The following is a 16,705-nucleotide window of genomic DNA, read 5'->3' on the forward strand; positions in this document are numbered from 1 at the left end:
TTGTTGTGAGGGTTAAATGGGTGGCTATATTCAAAGTGCTAAGAGCAGAATCTGGAGTACAGTGAAGGCTCTTGAAGTATAGGCTGCTATGTATTGTTTGCTCATCGAATCTTACCTAGCAACCCTATGAAGTAAGTACTATTATGGACCCCATTTTGCACATGAGGAAGTGGACACTCAGAGAGGCTGAGCAAAGGTGAGCTTGTCTGGGCTCTGCTATATCTTGAGCCACCCTTCAGACGTTTGTGGAGTTTAGCATTCTGCTCATGGATCATGGTGACTATTGGCTCAGTGAACCCTCATGATGATGTTCTCTCAGCAAAGATTCTCTGGTCCTGATCCACCAAGGCCAGAAGGTATAGAGAAGACCTCCCACGTGATAGTATTTATTCCTCCTGGATCCATCTCACCTGGTCTTGGCACAGTCTTTTCTTCAACAGAGCCAGGTCTGCCTATATTTGGTTGTGTGATTGTGCTGTGACCTGACCTCATTGGAGTAGCCTCAGCACCTCATCACAAGAGGCAGGTGTGTGCTGCCTAAAAGGCCACATCCTCCCTTTCCAGGGACTTTAAAGGCCCTTGATGATTTCTTATTTACCTTATGGTGCTGAGTGTAGATAATACAAATGACTAGAAATAAGTCAGATCTCTTAGAATAAAGCAAAACCTTGCTGGAACCTGCAAGGTCCTATAAGCAAGCAACCCAGTTACCCACCTGACAATCTTTTATTATTCTCCCCTGCATCACTCTTCCAGTCACACTGACCTCATGACCAGGCACTGTCTCACCCTCAGGGCCTTTGCACATGCAATTCTGGTTGCTTTAAATGCTCTTGCTCAACAGGTATGCATGCTTTCTTTTCACATCTTTGACTGTCATCAATATCACCATCTCAGAGAGACCTTTCATAATAAACTTATTCTTTCTCTTCACCTTTCCTGCTTTTTTCTCCTCCTTCCTTAGCCCTTATGGTTATGTAATATACTCTAAATTTTACTTATCTTGTTTATTGTCTTTTCTTCCAGACTAGGATATAAGCACCATGCGGATGGGGATGCTTATCTGTTTTGTTCATTGCTGTAGCTTAGAGCCTAGGGCAGGTCTAGTGCACAGTATAATACATTCCATAAATAATTATTGAATGACTAACTGAAAAAACAAATGAAACATAGCCCCTCCCCAAATAGCTATAGACCTCCCAAACAAATGGCTCAATCCATTAAGTATCCAGAAGCAGCACACAGAGAGAGAACTACTGGAACAATTGAGCTTTGAAGCATATGGATGGGAACATAGCTTCCTATTGAGCTTGATTTTATTTTTTTAATTTTTATTTACTTTGTTATTTTATTTTTTAAATTTACATCCAAGTTAGTTAGCATATAGTACAACAATGATGTCAGGAGTAGATTCCTTAATGTCCCTTACCCATTTAGCCCATCCCCCCTCCCACAACCCCTCCAGTAAGCCTCTGTTTATTCTCCATATTTAAGAGTCTCTTCTGTTTTGTCCCCCTCCCTGTTTTATATTATATTTGCTTCCTTTCCCTTGTGTTCATCTGTTCTGTGTCTTAAAGTCCTCATATGAGTGAAGTCATATGATATTTGTCTTTCTCTGACTGACTCATTTCGCTTAGCATAATACCCTCCAGTTCCATCCACATAGCTGCAAATGGAAAGATTTCATTCTTTTTGATTGCCGAATAATACTCCATTGTATACATATACCACTTCTTCTTTATCCATTCATCCATCGATGGACATTTGGGCTCTTTCCATACTTTGGCTATTGTTGATAGTGCTGCTCTAAACATTGGGGTGCATGTGCCCCTTCGAAAAAGCATACCTGCATCCCTTGGATAAATATCTAGTAGTGCAATTGCTGGGTCGTAGGGTAATTCTATTTTTAATTTTTTGAGGAACCTCCATACTGTTTTCCAGAGTGGCTGCACCAGTTTGCATTCCCACCAGCAGTGCAAAAGAGATCCTCTTTCTCCACATCCTCACCAACATCTGTTGTTGCCTGAGTTGTTAATGTTAGCCATTCTGACTGGTGTGAGGTGGCATCTCATTGTGGTTTTGCTTTGTATTTCCCTGATGATGAGTGATGTTGAGCATTTTTTCATGTGTTGGTTGGCTATCTGGATGTCTTTGGAAAACTATCTATTCATGTCTTTTGCCCATTTCTTCACTGGATTATTTGTTTTTTGGGTGTTGAGTTTGATGTGTTCTTAGAGATTTTGGGTACTAACCCTTTATCTGATACGTCATTTGCAAATATCTTCTCCCATTCTGTCGGTTGCCTTTTAGTTTTGCTGATTGTTTCCTTTGCTGTGCAGAGGCTTTTTATTTTGATGAGGTCCCAATAGTTCATTTTTGCTTTTGTTTCCCTTGCCTCCAGAGACTTGTTGAATAAGAAGTTGCTGTGGCCAAGATCAAAGAGGTTGTTGCCTGCTTTCTCCTCGAGGATTCTGATGGCCTCCTGTCTTACATTTAGGTCTTTCATCCATTTTGAGTTTATTTTTGTGTATGGTGTAAGAAAGTGGTTGAGGTTCATTTTTCTGCGTGTCGCTGTCCAGTTTTCCCAGCACCACTTGCTGAAGAGACTGTCTGTATTCCATTGGATATTCTTTCCTGCTTTGTCAACAATTAGTTGGCCATACGTTTGTGGGTCCACTTCTGGGTCGTCTATTATGTTCCATTGATCTGAGTGTCTGTTTTTGTGCCAGTACCATCCTGTCTTGATGATTACAGCTTTGTAATACAGCTTGAAGTCTGGCTATTGAGCTTGATTTTAAAAGAGACAAGGAAAAAGAAGTGGAGAAAGAGGGGAATAGAATTCTAAGTGATAGAAATTTCAGATTCTCAGGAGAAGAATCTGAAGATTTATTTATTCATTATACTGGGAATATGGCAATGAACAAGCCAGAAGAAAAGTCCCTGCACTCAGGATATTTACATTCTAGTGAACATGATGTCAGGCAGTATGATCTTGAAGAAAAACATCTGCTTCTTGGAATGGTGAGATAGAAAGGGCTTACATTTCCAGAGGGTTGAGAGGTCTAGGTAGATCAGTATGGCTTTCATCTGGCAGCCCACAGGAAGCTACCTTAGACTCCTGATCAGGAAGAACCGTGGGAATGTCAGTTATGGGAGATTTCTGCAGCCATACATGGATGGATTCTGATAGGGAAGGGCACTGGAAGGGGTGGAAGGTATAAGAAAGGTCTGTCGTAGCAGAGGTGGAAGTGACTGGACCAGAGTGGATATCACCACAGAAGAGGGTGGGTCTAAGGCACCTGGAATGAACTGAGAATTGAGAAAGATCTTAAAACCCTGAAGTGTGAGAACAACCTAAATGTGTGTCACCAAGAACAACTACTTGATGGAAAAGAAGGAAGATAGGAGAAATGGAGCAGGGACTTTGACGCTGGGATTTGGGGGAATGGTGGGGCCAGATTAGGACCAGTCCCTTGAACTTCAGTGACTGTCCTGAAGTTTTGTCAATGCCCACATCAAGGGCCACAGCACTCTACTGGTGTTTACTCACCAGTGCTTGTCTGTGTTTGCTCTTCTTCTATGTGATGAGCCAAGCTTAGTCCGGATGTGACCCATCAAATTGGAAATGGTCTGAATCTAGTGAGTCACACAGGATCTTGGGTTGTTTTTGCCTGAAAGCCACCACATCTGCCAACACTCCAAATCTTTTTATTCATATAGTAAAATTTTAAGATATTACGTCTTTGATATCATGAAGTAGAGATGCCAGGATTTCTCTGTTCAGCAGAATTTTCGCTAAGGACAAAACTAAATAAGACTGATCTTCACTTTAATAGGATGCTAACTATAGATGTCAGGATGGCTGTTGCATAAGAATAAAAACATCATTTTTTGTTTTTGGTTTTTTTCCTCAGACATAGCTAATTGGCTTGAAATCAATCGGTTTTCTCAAAGCTTGGGTTTCCTTCAGTTTTGTGTCTCAAGTGAGAGCTGAACTTTCTACTTGGTTCTCTCATCTTAAATAGAAACATTTCCCTGCTCATCATATGAAAGGGGAAAATGGGAAGGAAGTAATAATCTTGAATTTTCCAGTATAGTGAGACAATTGAAAGGAAAACAAACACAACACTTTGCCATTAGATATTCTGATATAAAATGTTTCTTGAAATTGGTTTTTGAAATCGTATTTCACATGGTGTGATAGAAACCAAATTTCTGTTATCCACAAAGCAAATTAAGGGCTTTTCAAGGAGTCTGGGAGACACAGTCACTGTGAATTTTCCATAACAGGATTTGATAAAAGCAGTCATGACATCTGAAAGGTTTCTGGGGCCAGAGAAGAGGGGTAGTAACCTAAGTGGTTCCCTTTTTATGAGCACAACACAGCTAAGTCCCACCTGGACCCTTGTGTTTAGTGGTACATCTAGGACCACCTCCTAAGAAGAGTCTGGCTTCCTGCATGTGATCAGGGCTTTGGAAAACTACCTGCCATAATCCATAGAAAACATGGTAGTATTTTAATTACTCCTCCCTGGGAATCTAGCCAGTTACATAAAAAACAAACTGAGCCATTATTTTTTTGGTTAATTTTAAAAAACGTGTATGAAAAGTTCCTTAGCTTTTTCTTCAAGTTCTTTTTCTTGTCTTATCTTTAATAAGAATATGATGAAAGTCTTCAATACATTCTAATAATATGGATGTCATCGGAAACCTGGGTAAATGTGGGAAAGTATATTTCCAACTGTTCAGGAATAATGATGTTAGTAAATAATCTCATTAGGAAATGGAAGAAACAGTCACATTGAGCTGTTTCCTACTTCAGGGCTTTTGCAGTTGCTGTCCCCTTTTTCTGAAATGTTACTCCTTCTCATAGCTCAACATCTAGGTCTCAGCTCAAATGTCACCTTCTTGGAGAGGCTTTCCTGCTTCAGTTTAATTCTCCCACCACAACTTTGCTGCATATCCCATTACTTAATTTCCATTAAACTGTAAACATTCCTTAGTTTAAATTTCTTCTTAGCATGTATCATGACCTGAAGTCACTTATTTGTCACTTCTGTTCTGGTTTATTTATCTCCCCAGCTAGATTGTGAACTCCAAAGAGTGGGGACCTTGTTGGTCTTTTTCACCACTAAGATTAGTGCCCAATGGATGTGGAAGGAAAGTGAGAAAGCAAAATTGTCATACTTATGAGAACAAAACAACTTAATAGGTAGATTTTTTGGGAACAGCTTGAGGGAGTAGAGCATTCAAAATTCAATTAAAGTAGAAACATTGCTGCAGTGCGCTACCCTTGGTATTTGATTTGTAATTGTTCATCCAAAGTGCTGCTTGTTACAAGTTGTGATTGTCAATATCATAACTTTGGGAACTGAGGCAGGTAGTACCTAGGGGATGCTCTTTTCCAGACTCCAGAACCCTGGCATCAAACAGACTTCTGTCATACCAGTTATATTAGGATGTTTTGGCTTCAAAGTATTAAAATATTGACTCTAACTAGGCCAAAGCATAAGTCTCATGGGAGGACTGGATCAGGATTTGTTGTTTCACCAGTACAAAATGCCATTAAAAACTTAAGTTCTCTCCGTCTCTGTGTTCTGCCATCATTGGATGTCATCCTATCCAGGCAGGGCAATGTCTGAGGAAGACGAGAATGCTGCCTTTCTTTTCCTGAACTTGCCCCAGCAGCCTTCCTCTAGGATCTCATGGACTATTTTTGGGTACATATCCATTGTTGAACTAGTCATTGGTGAGGGAATGAGATTATGCACAACAATCAGGCTTGACCCTGAGCTGGAGGGTTGTATCCTTTTCCCATGAGGTATGGGGACCGCTTGGAGGAATGGCAAGCATCTGAACAAAATTGAAGTTCTTTTGAGAAGGGAGAAGGGGTGGGGGAAGTGCTGTATATTTCATCTATTGTTGCTGTGTTTGGAAGCAGTAGCTAATGATTTTGTTAAAACTTTTTCTTCTAAGTTTTGTACTGTTTGGTCTGATGGGTAAAGATTGGTCAAGATACTAGAGGTTGATGAGCAGACTAGAGACCCATGCAGTTACAATTCTTTGGATTAAATCCAAGCTTCTGCTCAAAAGCTTAAGGAGGAACTCCTGTTTCAGTATGCGGTAGCTGCTGCTAATCAAGAGGGAAACCCAGAGGGAAAGACTCAATTGGGCTCCTTTTTCAGCTGTTTTAATCCCATGCCCTGTCTTTAGAGAAGTGCAGTCTCTTCTGTAGAACCCATCTCATTTCACGTGCTTCTTTATTGCTTTATCCTATCCTTCTTCTTCAAAGTCTAAGAAAAAAGTTTAGGGATAGTTTGGGAAGTTGAAAGAGGAAGAGAGTGAGTTGTTAGAATGGAGGGAGTGAGCAGCATTCCATTTCTTGTTCACTTCTGCTATATGCTGTCTTCATGATGATCAAAGTAATTTTTGCCTTTTATCTAATTCTTTGCTTGGAGCTTTTTTATGTCCCATGACAGGTTAAGAACAGAATAGATGAGATAATGGGAATGATGATATGTTCAAAACTCCACAGCCTCTATGCTATTACCAATTACAACATATAGTGTGGCTGAAATGCAAGGGGATATCAAGCCAGAAAATATCTTGAGGTAGTGGGAGTTTCATGTTTGATGATATATTCTGAATACTTTTTAACATCTTTTTTTTAAAATACTTTTTAACATCTTAAGCATTTTGTGGTATATTTGAGAAATGAGGACGATTCTTGCTTTTTTGTTATTTGTTACTTGTACCCTGATAGACCTACATGACCTATTAAATTGCCAATTTGGGATTCTTCTGTCTCCTCATTCCTTATCTGACCACTGACCCAATTCTGTCCATTCTCCTTACCAAAGCCACTAATTCAGTCTTGGTCCTCATCACAGAACAAACAAATCCTTTTGTTCTTGAATTATTTACCTATTACTTTGCAAGTGTTTTATGAATAAAGATGGACCTTTATCTATATTTGATGTCTCCAGATAGCTAGCACAAGACCATACAGAAAGTGGAGGAAAAGTCAATGTTTGTTGACTTCTTATTGATATTTCCTTTTCTGCTTTTGATTTTAGAGTCTGAACTGAAGAGTTTTTGTTCTAGAAACATACTGATCATCCTTGGCTTCTCCTCTATCATGGCTGTGATTGCTTTGATCGCTGTGGGGCTGACCCAGAACAAACCATTGCCAGAAAATGTTAAGGTAAATCAAATCTTGAGGGGGTCTGGTTGGGGCTGGGCGAGGGAAGGAAGTTATGGTAAATCAGAGCTTTCAGGAGGAGTGGAGGTTCTGGCAGCTCAGGAGCAAGTCAATATCCATTGAATTAAGGGGGTAAAATGGAAACAATGTTCATTCTGGAAGAGAGAATGCCTTGAATCAAGTAGTGGTAGGAAGAGAATTGTGTTTATGCTTGTTCAGCAATAATTATTATTAGTACTTTAACAGAAACAGATACTTAATTCACTACATCCAGATATGCGCTAGTATTTTGTGGGAATATTTTGTGCTGATATTCTCTGATCTAGTACTATCTCTACTTCTTACTCATTGTTTCATTGTGGATGTGTCACAACACTGTACTCTTTGTTCTTCTTATTCAATTACTACTGTCACCAAAATAATAAAATTTATTAGCATTGTATAAAGCACTTTGAAGGTCAAAGAATGTGGAGAAGATCTGTTCCTCATCTCCAAAATACTAAAGAAAGAAGCAAAATCAGTTTTAAAAATGCAAAGAAAATATACATGTATCGAATATAGTAATTTGAAATGAATTCATGGATGGACAGATTTCTTGGGAAATTTCCAACATTTGAAGAGCTAGTTAATATCATTGAAAATAAGAATGAAATTTTGCCATTTACAACAACATGGATGGCACTAGAGTGTATTCTTTAAGCGAAATAAGTCAGTCAGAGAAAGACAAATATATAATTTCACTCGTGGAATTAAAAAAAATTTTTTTAATGTTTTTATTTATTTTTGAAGGAGAGAGAGACAGAGCATGAGCAGGGGAGGAACAGAGAAAGAGGGAGACATAGAATTTGAAGCAGGCTCCAGGCTCTAAGCTGTCAGCACAGAGCCCAATGTGGGGCTCGAACTCACGAACTGTGAGATCATGACCTGAGCCAAAGTCGGACGCTTAACCGACTGAGCCACCCAGGTGCCCCACTCATATGTGGAATTTAAGAAACAAGACAGATGAACATAGGGGAAGAGAAGGAAAAATAAGACAAAAACAGAGGAGGCAACCCATAAGAGACTCTTAAATACAGAAAATAAACTGAGGGTTGCTGGAGGGGAGGTAGGTTGGGGGGATGGGCTAAATGAGTGATGGGCATTATGGAGGGCACTTGCTGGGATGAGCACTGGGCGTTATATGTAAGTGACAGAATCAATGGGTTCTACTGCTGAAATCAATACTACACGGTATGTTAACTAACTTGAATTAAATAAATAAATTTTTAAAAATAATTAGGGTCATTAACTCTGTTGTGATTTATTTCTGCTTCCTTTCAAACTCATCAAAGTAAAATTTCTAAAACATGAATGTCTCATGAGTACCTTATAATGTGGTCATTATTTAATCTGTTAAGTAATAAGCATATGGTAAATGTAAATTTATGTTGTAAACACACCTTTTTAAACTTTCATTGAAATTAATCTACAAGTAAATAAAACTAAAATGGCCCAGAATATATCAATATGCTAATGTTGTACATATTGGCACGTATGTACATGAACTGTACATATGTTCAGAAGTTAACTTGACCATGGAGGCTCTGGAATACATCTTCAAAAGTATATTTTCTTGTATTTGAAGTTACTAAACTGTGAGACTGGAAAGATGGATGCATATGCCGGGCTTCTAAAACTTTTGCCACCCACCCAAATCAGTTGCTGTATAGCAGAGGCCTGGATATTACATTGGCATTCCTTTGCAACACGAACTCAACTCAGTGGAACTGTGCACAGCAGCCCCTTTGTCAGCACAGAAGGCTGATATTATCTCATTGTCGATGGTCTCTTGCCTTTTAATGTTGAGTGATGTCGGCTCTCTTGGCAAAACTTCACTCACAGTTGAAGTCTCGTGACATCTTAGTTCTGCTATTTGTTTACCAGCTCCAAAAGTACATGCCTTCTTGATTTGACCTTTTTACATGTTCATTATTGCATCATTGGAGAGGGGGACTGTCTAGGAGGCAAAATCCATGACAGACCTGAGCTCCCAAAGAATACTTCTGCAATCACAGTGGTCACCATTGACTCTGTTGTGATTCTGTGTTGTATTGGACCCACAAAATGGAACAAAGTCTTTAAATAAAAAGTATGAGTATTTGAAGAGTAGGCACTGGCATATGAAATGAATCGTTATAGCAATATCACTGGTTTATTTAACACAAAGATCAATTTATATATGCAAGTTAGCTATTTATTAAGGTCATACATTAATTTTAATAAGATTGCTGGCATATATTGAGGGCAAAAGTATTTTAGGCACTTGTCTTTGGTGATGGCTTTAAGCTATGTATGCTACCCAATTTGATAGTCATTAGCCCTATACAGCTATTTCAACTTAAGTTAATTAAAATAAAAGATTTTGTCTTTTAATTGTGCCAGCCACATTCCAAGTATTCAGTAGCCTCATGTGGCTGGTGGCTACTAAATTGGACAGTGCAGACATAGAACATTTCCATTGCTGCAGAAAATTTAATTGGACATTGCTGCTTTGGAGCATACTCTTTGATAATATCTCTTAAATCATTCAAAACTAAGTTTGATGAATAAGGTGTATGATTAAATATTATATAATCTAAAATAAGGAGCAATAAACGAGACTCTTTTCTTGGGTGGTTTGTAAACTATTACCAGGATCATCCCAAATATCATGAGCTACTTGAGTGCTTTGAGTAGTTTGTTGGAATCAGTTTATTTCCTTTCAAAAATGATTTAAAGAATAACACTTATTTTGATATTTGTACCTGGTACATTTGTTTGAAAAATGTATAACATCAAACTTCTGGGGAAGATGGAGTAGGAGGACCCTAAGCTCATCTTGTTCCATGGAACAAGATAACACCTACATCAGTGTAAGTAACCCAGAAAGTGATCTGAAGACTGGCAGAACAGACTTTCCACAGTTAAATGTAGAGAAGGGGACCACATTGCAGAGGGTAGGAAGGGCAGAGATGTGTTTAGAAGCTAAATGGAACTGTGCGACTGTCTGTGGGAGGGAAGAACAATACAGGCATGGAAAGGGGAGAGGACAAGACTCTCACACCAAGCACCTCAGGCACGGGGATCCTGCATGTGAAGCAGGGGCCTACACCTGGAACTTTGAAAATTAGTGAGCTCAGTTCTGGAAGAGCTGGGATGGTGAGAGGAAACTAAGTCCCCAGCCTTAAAAAGATAGCACAATAAACAGCCCCTGGAGATACAACCTAGAAGCAGCAGTTTGAAAATCACCTGGGGTGTGCAGGAGGGAGATTTGTTTACTAATCTCAGAGCATGTGCTTGGAAGGGTAGGGATCATTGAGAGACTTCTCCAGGAACAAAGGAGCTGGTAGATGCCATCTCCCTCCCCTACCTCCCAACATAAACACATGGACACCTGTGAACCAGCACTGTTCCAACACTACCTAACTTGCTAACAGCCTGCCCCCACCCTTGTGTTCTCCTGAGGACATGCAGGTGTCTCACTCCAGGTCTATCACAACAGACCTTGCTAACACAACCCACCCTGCTCCCAAGTGCTTCTTGGGATCCACTCCCTCTAATCCAGCCAGCCTTGGTTCTGGTGGCTACAGGTCCCCTTCCACAGCAGACCTACACAAACCTTGCTAACACTGTGTGCCCCAGGCCCCCAGCCCCACATTCTTCTGTGTACCTGCCCCGTCCAATATGCCCTTGACCAGAGCCCATCCAAAGTGGTGCAACAAGCCTAGCAATGTGTAAGCAGCCCTGATGACCCAGCACCACTCCAAAGTGACTCCTGCCCCAGGGAGAAAAGATAACCACACAACCAGTCTGCCTGCAGCCCTAGCAGTGGGCTGGGGCAGATATCTGGTCTGACTGTGGGCCCCTTCAACCAATGAAAGTCTCTCAGAAGACAACACAAGAAACACCTTGCAGTTTGTGCTAATGCATCTCTGGCCAACCCCTGGTCTGACTCAACTCAAGCCAAAGGTGGCCCCAGACTGTTCCACTAACAGCACAGGGACCAAACCCTGCCCACAACAGGCAAAGAGAGCCATCGCAGACAATTGGACTGAAGTAAAAAGTGGCTCAGCCACAACAGCAGGGCACATGCATCACACATAGGAGACACCCCTGAAGTGCCAGGTTCTGGTGAACAGGGAACACTGCACGCCAGGGCACTACAGGATCTCTTCTTTATAAGGCCATTACTTTCAAGTACAGGGGATGTAGCTATCTTTCTTAACACAGAGAAGAAAAAAATGCAGAGAATTAGACAAAATGAGGAGACAGAGGAATTTGTCCCAAAGAAAAGAACAGAACAAAATCATAGCAAGAGATAACAAACAGATAAGTAATATGCCTGACAGAGAATTTAAATTAATGGTCATAAAGATACCCACTGGACTTGAGAAAAGAGTGACAACCTTAACAAAGAAATAGAAAACAAAAAAAGAACCAATCAGAGATGAAGTACTCAAATTGAAATAAAAAATACACTAGATGGAATAAATAGTAGACTAGAGGAAGCAGAAGAGTGGATCAGTGACCTGGAGGGCAGAGTAATGGGAAGCCATCAAGCTGAATGGGAGAAAAAAATAAAAACAGACTTGGGGAACTCAGCAACACCATCAAGCATAAAAACATTTGCATTATAGGGCTCCCAGAAGGAGAAGAGAGTGTAAAGGGGGGCAGAAAATTTATTTGAAGAAATAGCTGAAAACCTCCTGAATCTAGGGAAGGAAACAGAAATCCAGATCCAGGAGGATCTCTTTGAGTGGTAAGGAAAGATCATAAGCAGGAGTAAGAAAAGTAGGAAGCAGGAACCCATGAACAGCGAGATCATGACCTGAGTCAAAGTCAGACACTCAGTTGACTGAGCCACCCAGGTGCCCACAGAATACACATTCTTTTCAAGTGCACACAGAATGTTCTCCAGAATAGATCACATATTAGGCTACAAAGCAAGTCTCAATAAATTAAAAAATACTGAAGTCATACCATGGATCTTTTTGGACTACAACACTCTGAAACTAGAAATCAACCACAAGCAAGAATCTGGAAAGAGCACAGATATATGGAAGTTAAAGAGCATGCTACTAAACAATGAGTGGGTCAACCAAGAAATCAAAGAGGAAATAAATACATGGAGACAAATGCAAATGAAAACATAATTGTTCAAAATTTGGGGGATGCAGCAAAGTTGTTCTAAGAGGGAAGTTCATATCAATACAGGCCTAACTCAAAAAACAAGAAAAATCTTAAATAAACAACCTAATCTTACACCTAAAGGAGCTAGAAGAATAAGAAACAAAACCCCAAACGAGTAGGAGGAAGGAAGTATTAAAGATTAGAGCAGAAATAAACTCAGTGGCAACTAAAAATGACAATAGAACATATCAATGAAACCAGAGCTGGTTCTTTAAAAAGGTCAACCAACTTGATAAGCCTTTATCCAGGCTCATCAAAGAGAGAGAGAGAGAGAGATGACTCAAATAAACAAAATCAAAAAATGAAAGAGGAGAAATACCAATACCACAGAAATATAAAGGATTATAAGAGAATATTATGAAAAATTATATGACAACAAACTGGGCAACCTAGAAGAAATGGACAAATTCCTAGAAACATAGCCTCCCAAATTTGAATCAGGAATAAATAGAAAATTTGAGTAGACCTATTACCAACAAAGAAATTGAATCAGTAATCAAAAAACTCCCAACAAACACAAATCCAGGACCAGACGGCTTAAGAGGTGAATTCTACTAAACATCTATGTATGTAGGTATGTGTGTGTGTATTTTAAAGATTTTATTAAATAATCTCTACACCCAACATGGGGCTCGAATTTACAATCCCAAAATCAAGAGTCACATGCTCTACCAACTGAGCCAGCCAGATGCCCCTCTACCAAACATTTAAAGAGCTAATACCTATTTTTCTCAAACTATTCCCAAAAATAGAAGAGGAAGGAAAGCTTCCAAATTCATTCTATGAGGCCATCATTACCCTGATACCAAAACCAGATAAAGACACTACAAAAAAAGACAACTATAGGCTAATATCTCTGATGAACATAGATGCAAAAATCCTCAATAAAATATTAGCAAACCAAATCCAACAATACATTAAGTCATTCACTACAATCAAGTGGGATTTATTCCTGGGCTTCAAGGTAGTTTAATATTCACAAATCAATCAGCATGATATATCACATCTGCAAGAGAAAGGATAAAAACCATATTATCATCTCAATAGATGCAGAAAAAGAATGCAACAAAGTATAATATCCATTCATGACAAAAACCCTCAACAAAGTATGTTTAGAGGGAACATGCATAAACATAGTAAAGACCGTATATAAAAAACCCACAGCTGGGATGCCTGGCTGACTCAGTCAGTAGAGCATGTTACTCTTGATCTTGGGGTTGTGAGTTCAAGCTCCACTATGGGTGTAGAGATTACCTAAAAATAATATCTTTAAAAAAAAACCCACAGCTAACAGCTCAATAATGAAAAGCTTTCCCCCTAATGTCAGGAATAAGACAAGGATGTCCACTCACCATTTTATTCAACATGGTACTAGAAGTCCTAGCCACAGCAATCAGACAAGAAAAAGAAACAAAATGGTATCCAGATTGGTAAGGAAGAAGGAAAACTTTCACTATTTGCAGATGACATGATACTATATATAGAAAACCCTAAAGACTCCACCAAAAAACTACTAAAACTGATAAATGAATTCAGTAAGGTCAGAGGATACAAAATCAATATACAGAAATCCATTGCATATCTATACACTAATAAGAAGTAACAGAAAGAGAATGTAAGAAAAAAATCCCTTTACAATTGCACGAAAAAAATAAAATGCCTAGGAATAAACTTAACCAAGGAAGTGAAAGTCTTGTACTCTGAGAACTATAAAACACTGATGAAAGAAATTGAAGATAACACAAGCAAATGAAAGATATTCCATGCTCATGGATTGAGAGAACCAATATTGTTGAAATGTCCATACTACACAAAGCAATCTACAGATTTAATGCAATCCCTATCAAAATACTAATAGTATTTTCACGGAACAAGAACAAACAATCCAAAAATGTGTATGGAACCACAAAGACCCTGAATAACCAAAGCAATATTGAAAAAGAAGAACAAAACCAGAGATATCAGAATCCCAGATTTCAAAATATACTACAAAGCTGTACTCTTCAAAATAGTGTGGTATTGGCACAAAAATAGACACACAGATCAATAGAACAGAATCAAGAGCCCAGAAACAAACCCATAATTATATGGTAAATTAATTTTTGACAAAGGTGGCAAGAATGTGCAATGGGAAGAAGTTTCTTCAACAAATGGTGTTGGGAATACTGGACACATACATGCAAAAGAATGAAACTGGACTACCTTCTTACACCATACAAAAAAGAAACTCAAAATTGATTAAGGACCTAAATGTGAGACCTGAAACCATAAAAATACTAGAAGAGAACACAGGCAGTAATTTCTTTCACATCAGCTGTAGCAACATTTTTCTTGATATGTCTTCTGAAGCAAGGGAAACAAAAGCAAAAATAATCTAGTGGGATTTCTTCAAAATAAAAACTGCACAGCAAAGGAAACAATCAACAAAACTATAAAAAGACAGCCTACTGGGTGGGAGATGATATTTTCAAATGACATATCTAGTAAAGTGTTACTATTCAAAATATATAAAAAACTTATACAGCTCAACACCAAAAAACCAGATAATCCGATTAAAAATGGACAGAAGACGTGTACAGACATTTCTCTAAAGAAGACATACAGATGGCCAACAGACACATGAAAAGATGCTCAACATCACTTATCATCGGGGATGTGTCAATCAAAACTACAATGAGATATCACCTCACACCTGTTAGAATGCCTAGACTCAAAAACACAAAGAACAAGTGTTGGTGAGGATGTGGGAAAAGGGAACCATTGTGCACTATTGGTGGGAATGCAAACTGGCGCATCCACTGTGGAAAGCACTGTGGAAAACACACACATATATATGATATATATATCATACATATGGAATATTATTCATCCATAAAAAGAATCTTGCCATTTGCAACAACATGGATAGTGCTAAAGATAGAGAGTATAATGCTAAATGAAATGAGTCAGGGAAAGACAAATGCCATATGTTTTCACTTATCTGTGGAATTTAAGAAACAAACAAAAAAGAAACAACCCCAAAACAGACTCAACTATAGACAACAAACTGATCGTTACCAGAGGGCAGGTTGGGTGGGGAGATGAGTGAAATAGGTGAAGGAGATTAAGAGTACACTTATCATGATGAGCACTGAGTAATGTGTAGAATTGTTGAATCACTATATTCTACACCTGAAACTAATATAACATTGTATGTAACTATACTGGAATTAAAATAAAATAAAAATATATAACATCATTTCTTTATGACCATACCTTATTTAGCAGATCTTTGTTCACAGATTCATGTATCAACAATTATGTATTAAGTATCTGTGTTAGGCACTGGGCTACACAATTGGGAAGCCAGTATAGATATGATTGAGCTTACTATCTGGGGAAGGAAACACATTTAATAGATGGCACAAATTATTAATTATAGTTGTGATGAATGCCACCAAGTGAAAGCCAGGCAGTCTTCCTTGAAAGAAATCACATTTACAATAATGTTTGAAGGATGATTAGAAGTTAGCTGAGTTAGGGGTGCCTGTATGGCTCAGTCGGTTAAGTGTCCAACTTAGGTCATGGTCTCAAGGTTCATGAGTTTGAGCTCCGTGTTGGGCTCTGCTGACAGCTCAGAGCCTGGAGCCTGCTTCAGATTCTGTGTCTCCCTCTCTCTTTGCCCCTCCCCCACTCATGCTCTCTGTCTCTCTGTCTCTGTCTCAAAAATGAATAAACATTAAAAAAAAAACACCTTTTTTTTTTTTTTTAAAGGAATGAACATACCTTACTTTCAAAGTTAGCTGAGTTAGGGGCACCTGAGAAGCTCAGCCGGTTAAACATTCAACTCCTGATCTTGGCTCAGGTCTTGATCTCAGTGTTGTGAGTTCATCCCCCAAATTGGGCTCTGCACTGGGCTTGAGTCTACTTTAATAAATAAATAAATAAATAAATAAATAAATAAATAAATAAATAAATAGGAAGTTAGCTGAGGTAGAGATGGATAGAGAGTATTCCAGGCAAAAGGAAAGCAAGTCCAAGAATCTCCCAGATAAAGATGGTGAGAGATGTGGTGCAGTCTGTTTCTTGCAAATCAGGTTGAGGATTTTAGTTTTAATCCTAAGAGCAATGGGAAGGACAGTAACATCAGATTTGTGTTTTGCAGAGATCACTCTGGCTGCAATGAAGTAGAGGGTGGGAGGATAAGAGCAGATGTAGGAGACTAGGCTATTACAGTAATTTGGAAGGGGGAGAAGGTTTTGAGTTAAGTTTCTGAAAAAAAATGTTTTTGTTTTTGAGGTCTTGGACATCCAAGGA

General features: G+C 38.9%; 1 protein-coding gene across 5 annotated transcripts in view; it reads left to right on the plus strand.

Annotated features, from left to right (window-relative positions):
• The window catches only part of ENTPD1 (ectonucleoside triphosphate diphosphohydrolase 1), an 87,059-nt gene that overhangs the window by 36,683 nt on the left and 33,671 nt on the right, over positions 1-16,705 (plus strand). For all 5 annotated transcript variants that reach the window (XM_086680498.1, XM_086680496.1, XM_086680499.1 and 2 more), the window contains one exon: positions 7,077-7,204. In XM_086680498.1, coding sequence (XP_086536624.1) covers positions 7,139-7,204 — 66 coding nt within the window. In that variant the 5' untranslated portion in view covers positions 7,077-7,138. Of the gene's footprint in view, positions 1-7,076; positions 7,205-16,705 lie in introns of those variants that run through there.

The sequence above is a fragment of the Puma concolor genome, chromosome D2, assembly GCF_028749965.1.
Source record: "Puma concolor isolate L17-30 chromosome D2, mPumCon1.1.hap2, whole genome shotgun sequence".
In the NCBI taxonomy this organism is placed as follows: Eukaryota; Metazoa; Chordata; class Mammalia; order Carnivora; family Felidae; genus Puma; species Puma concolor.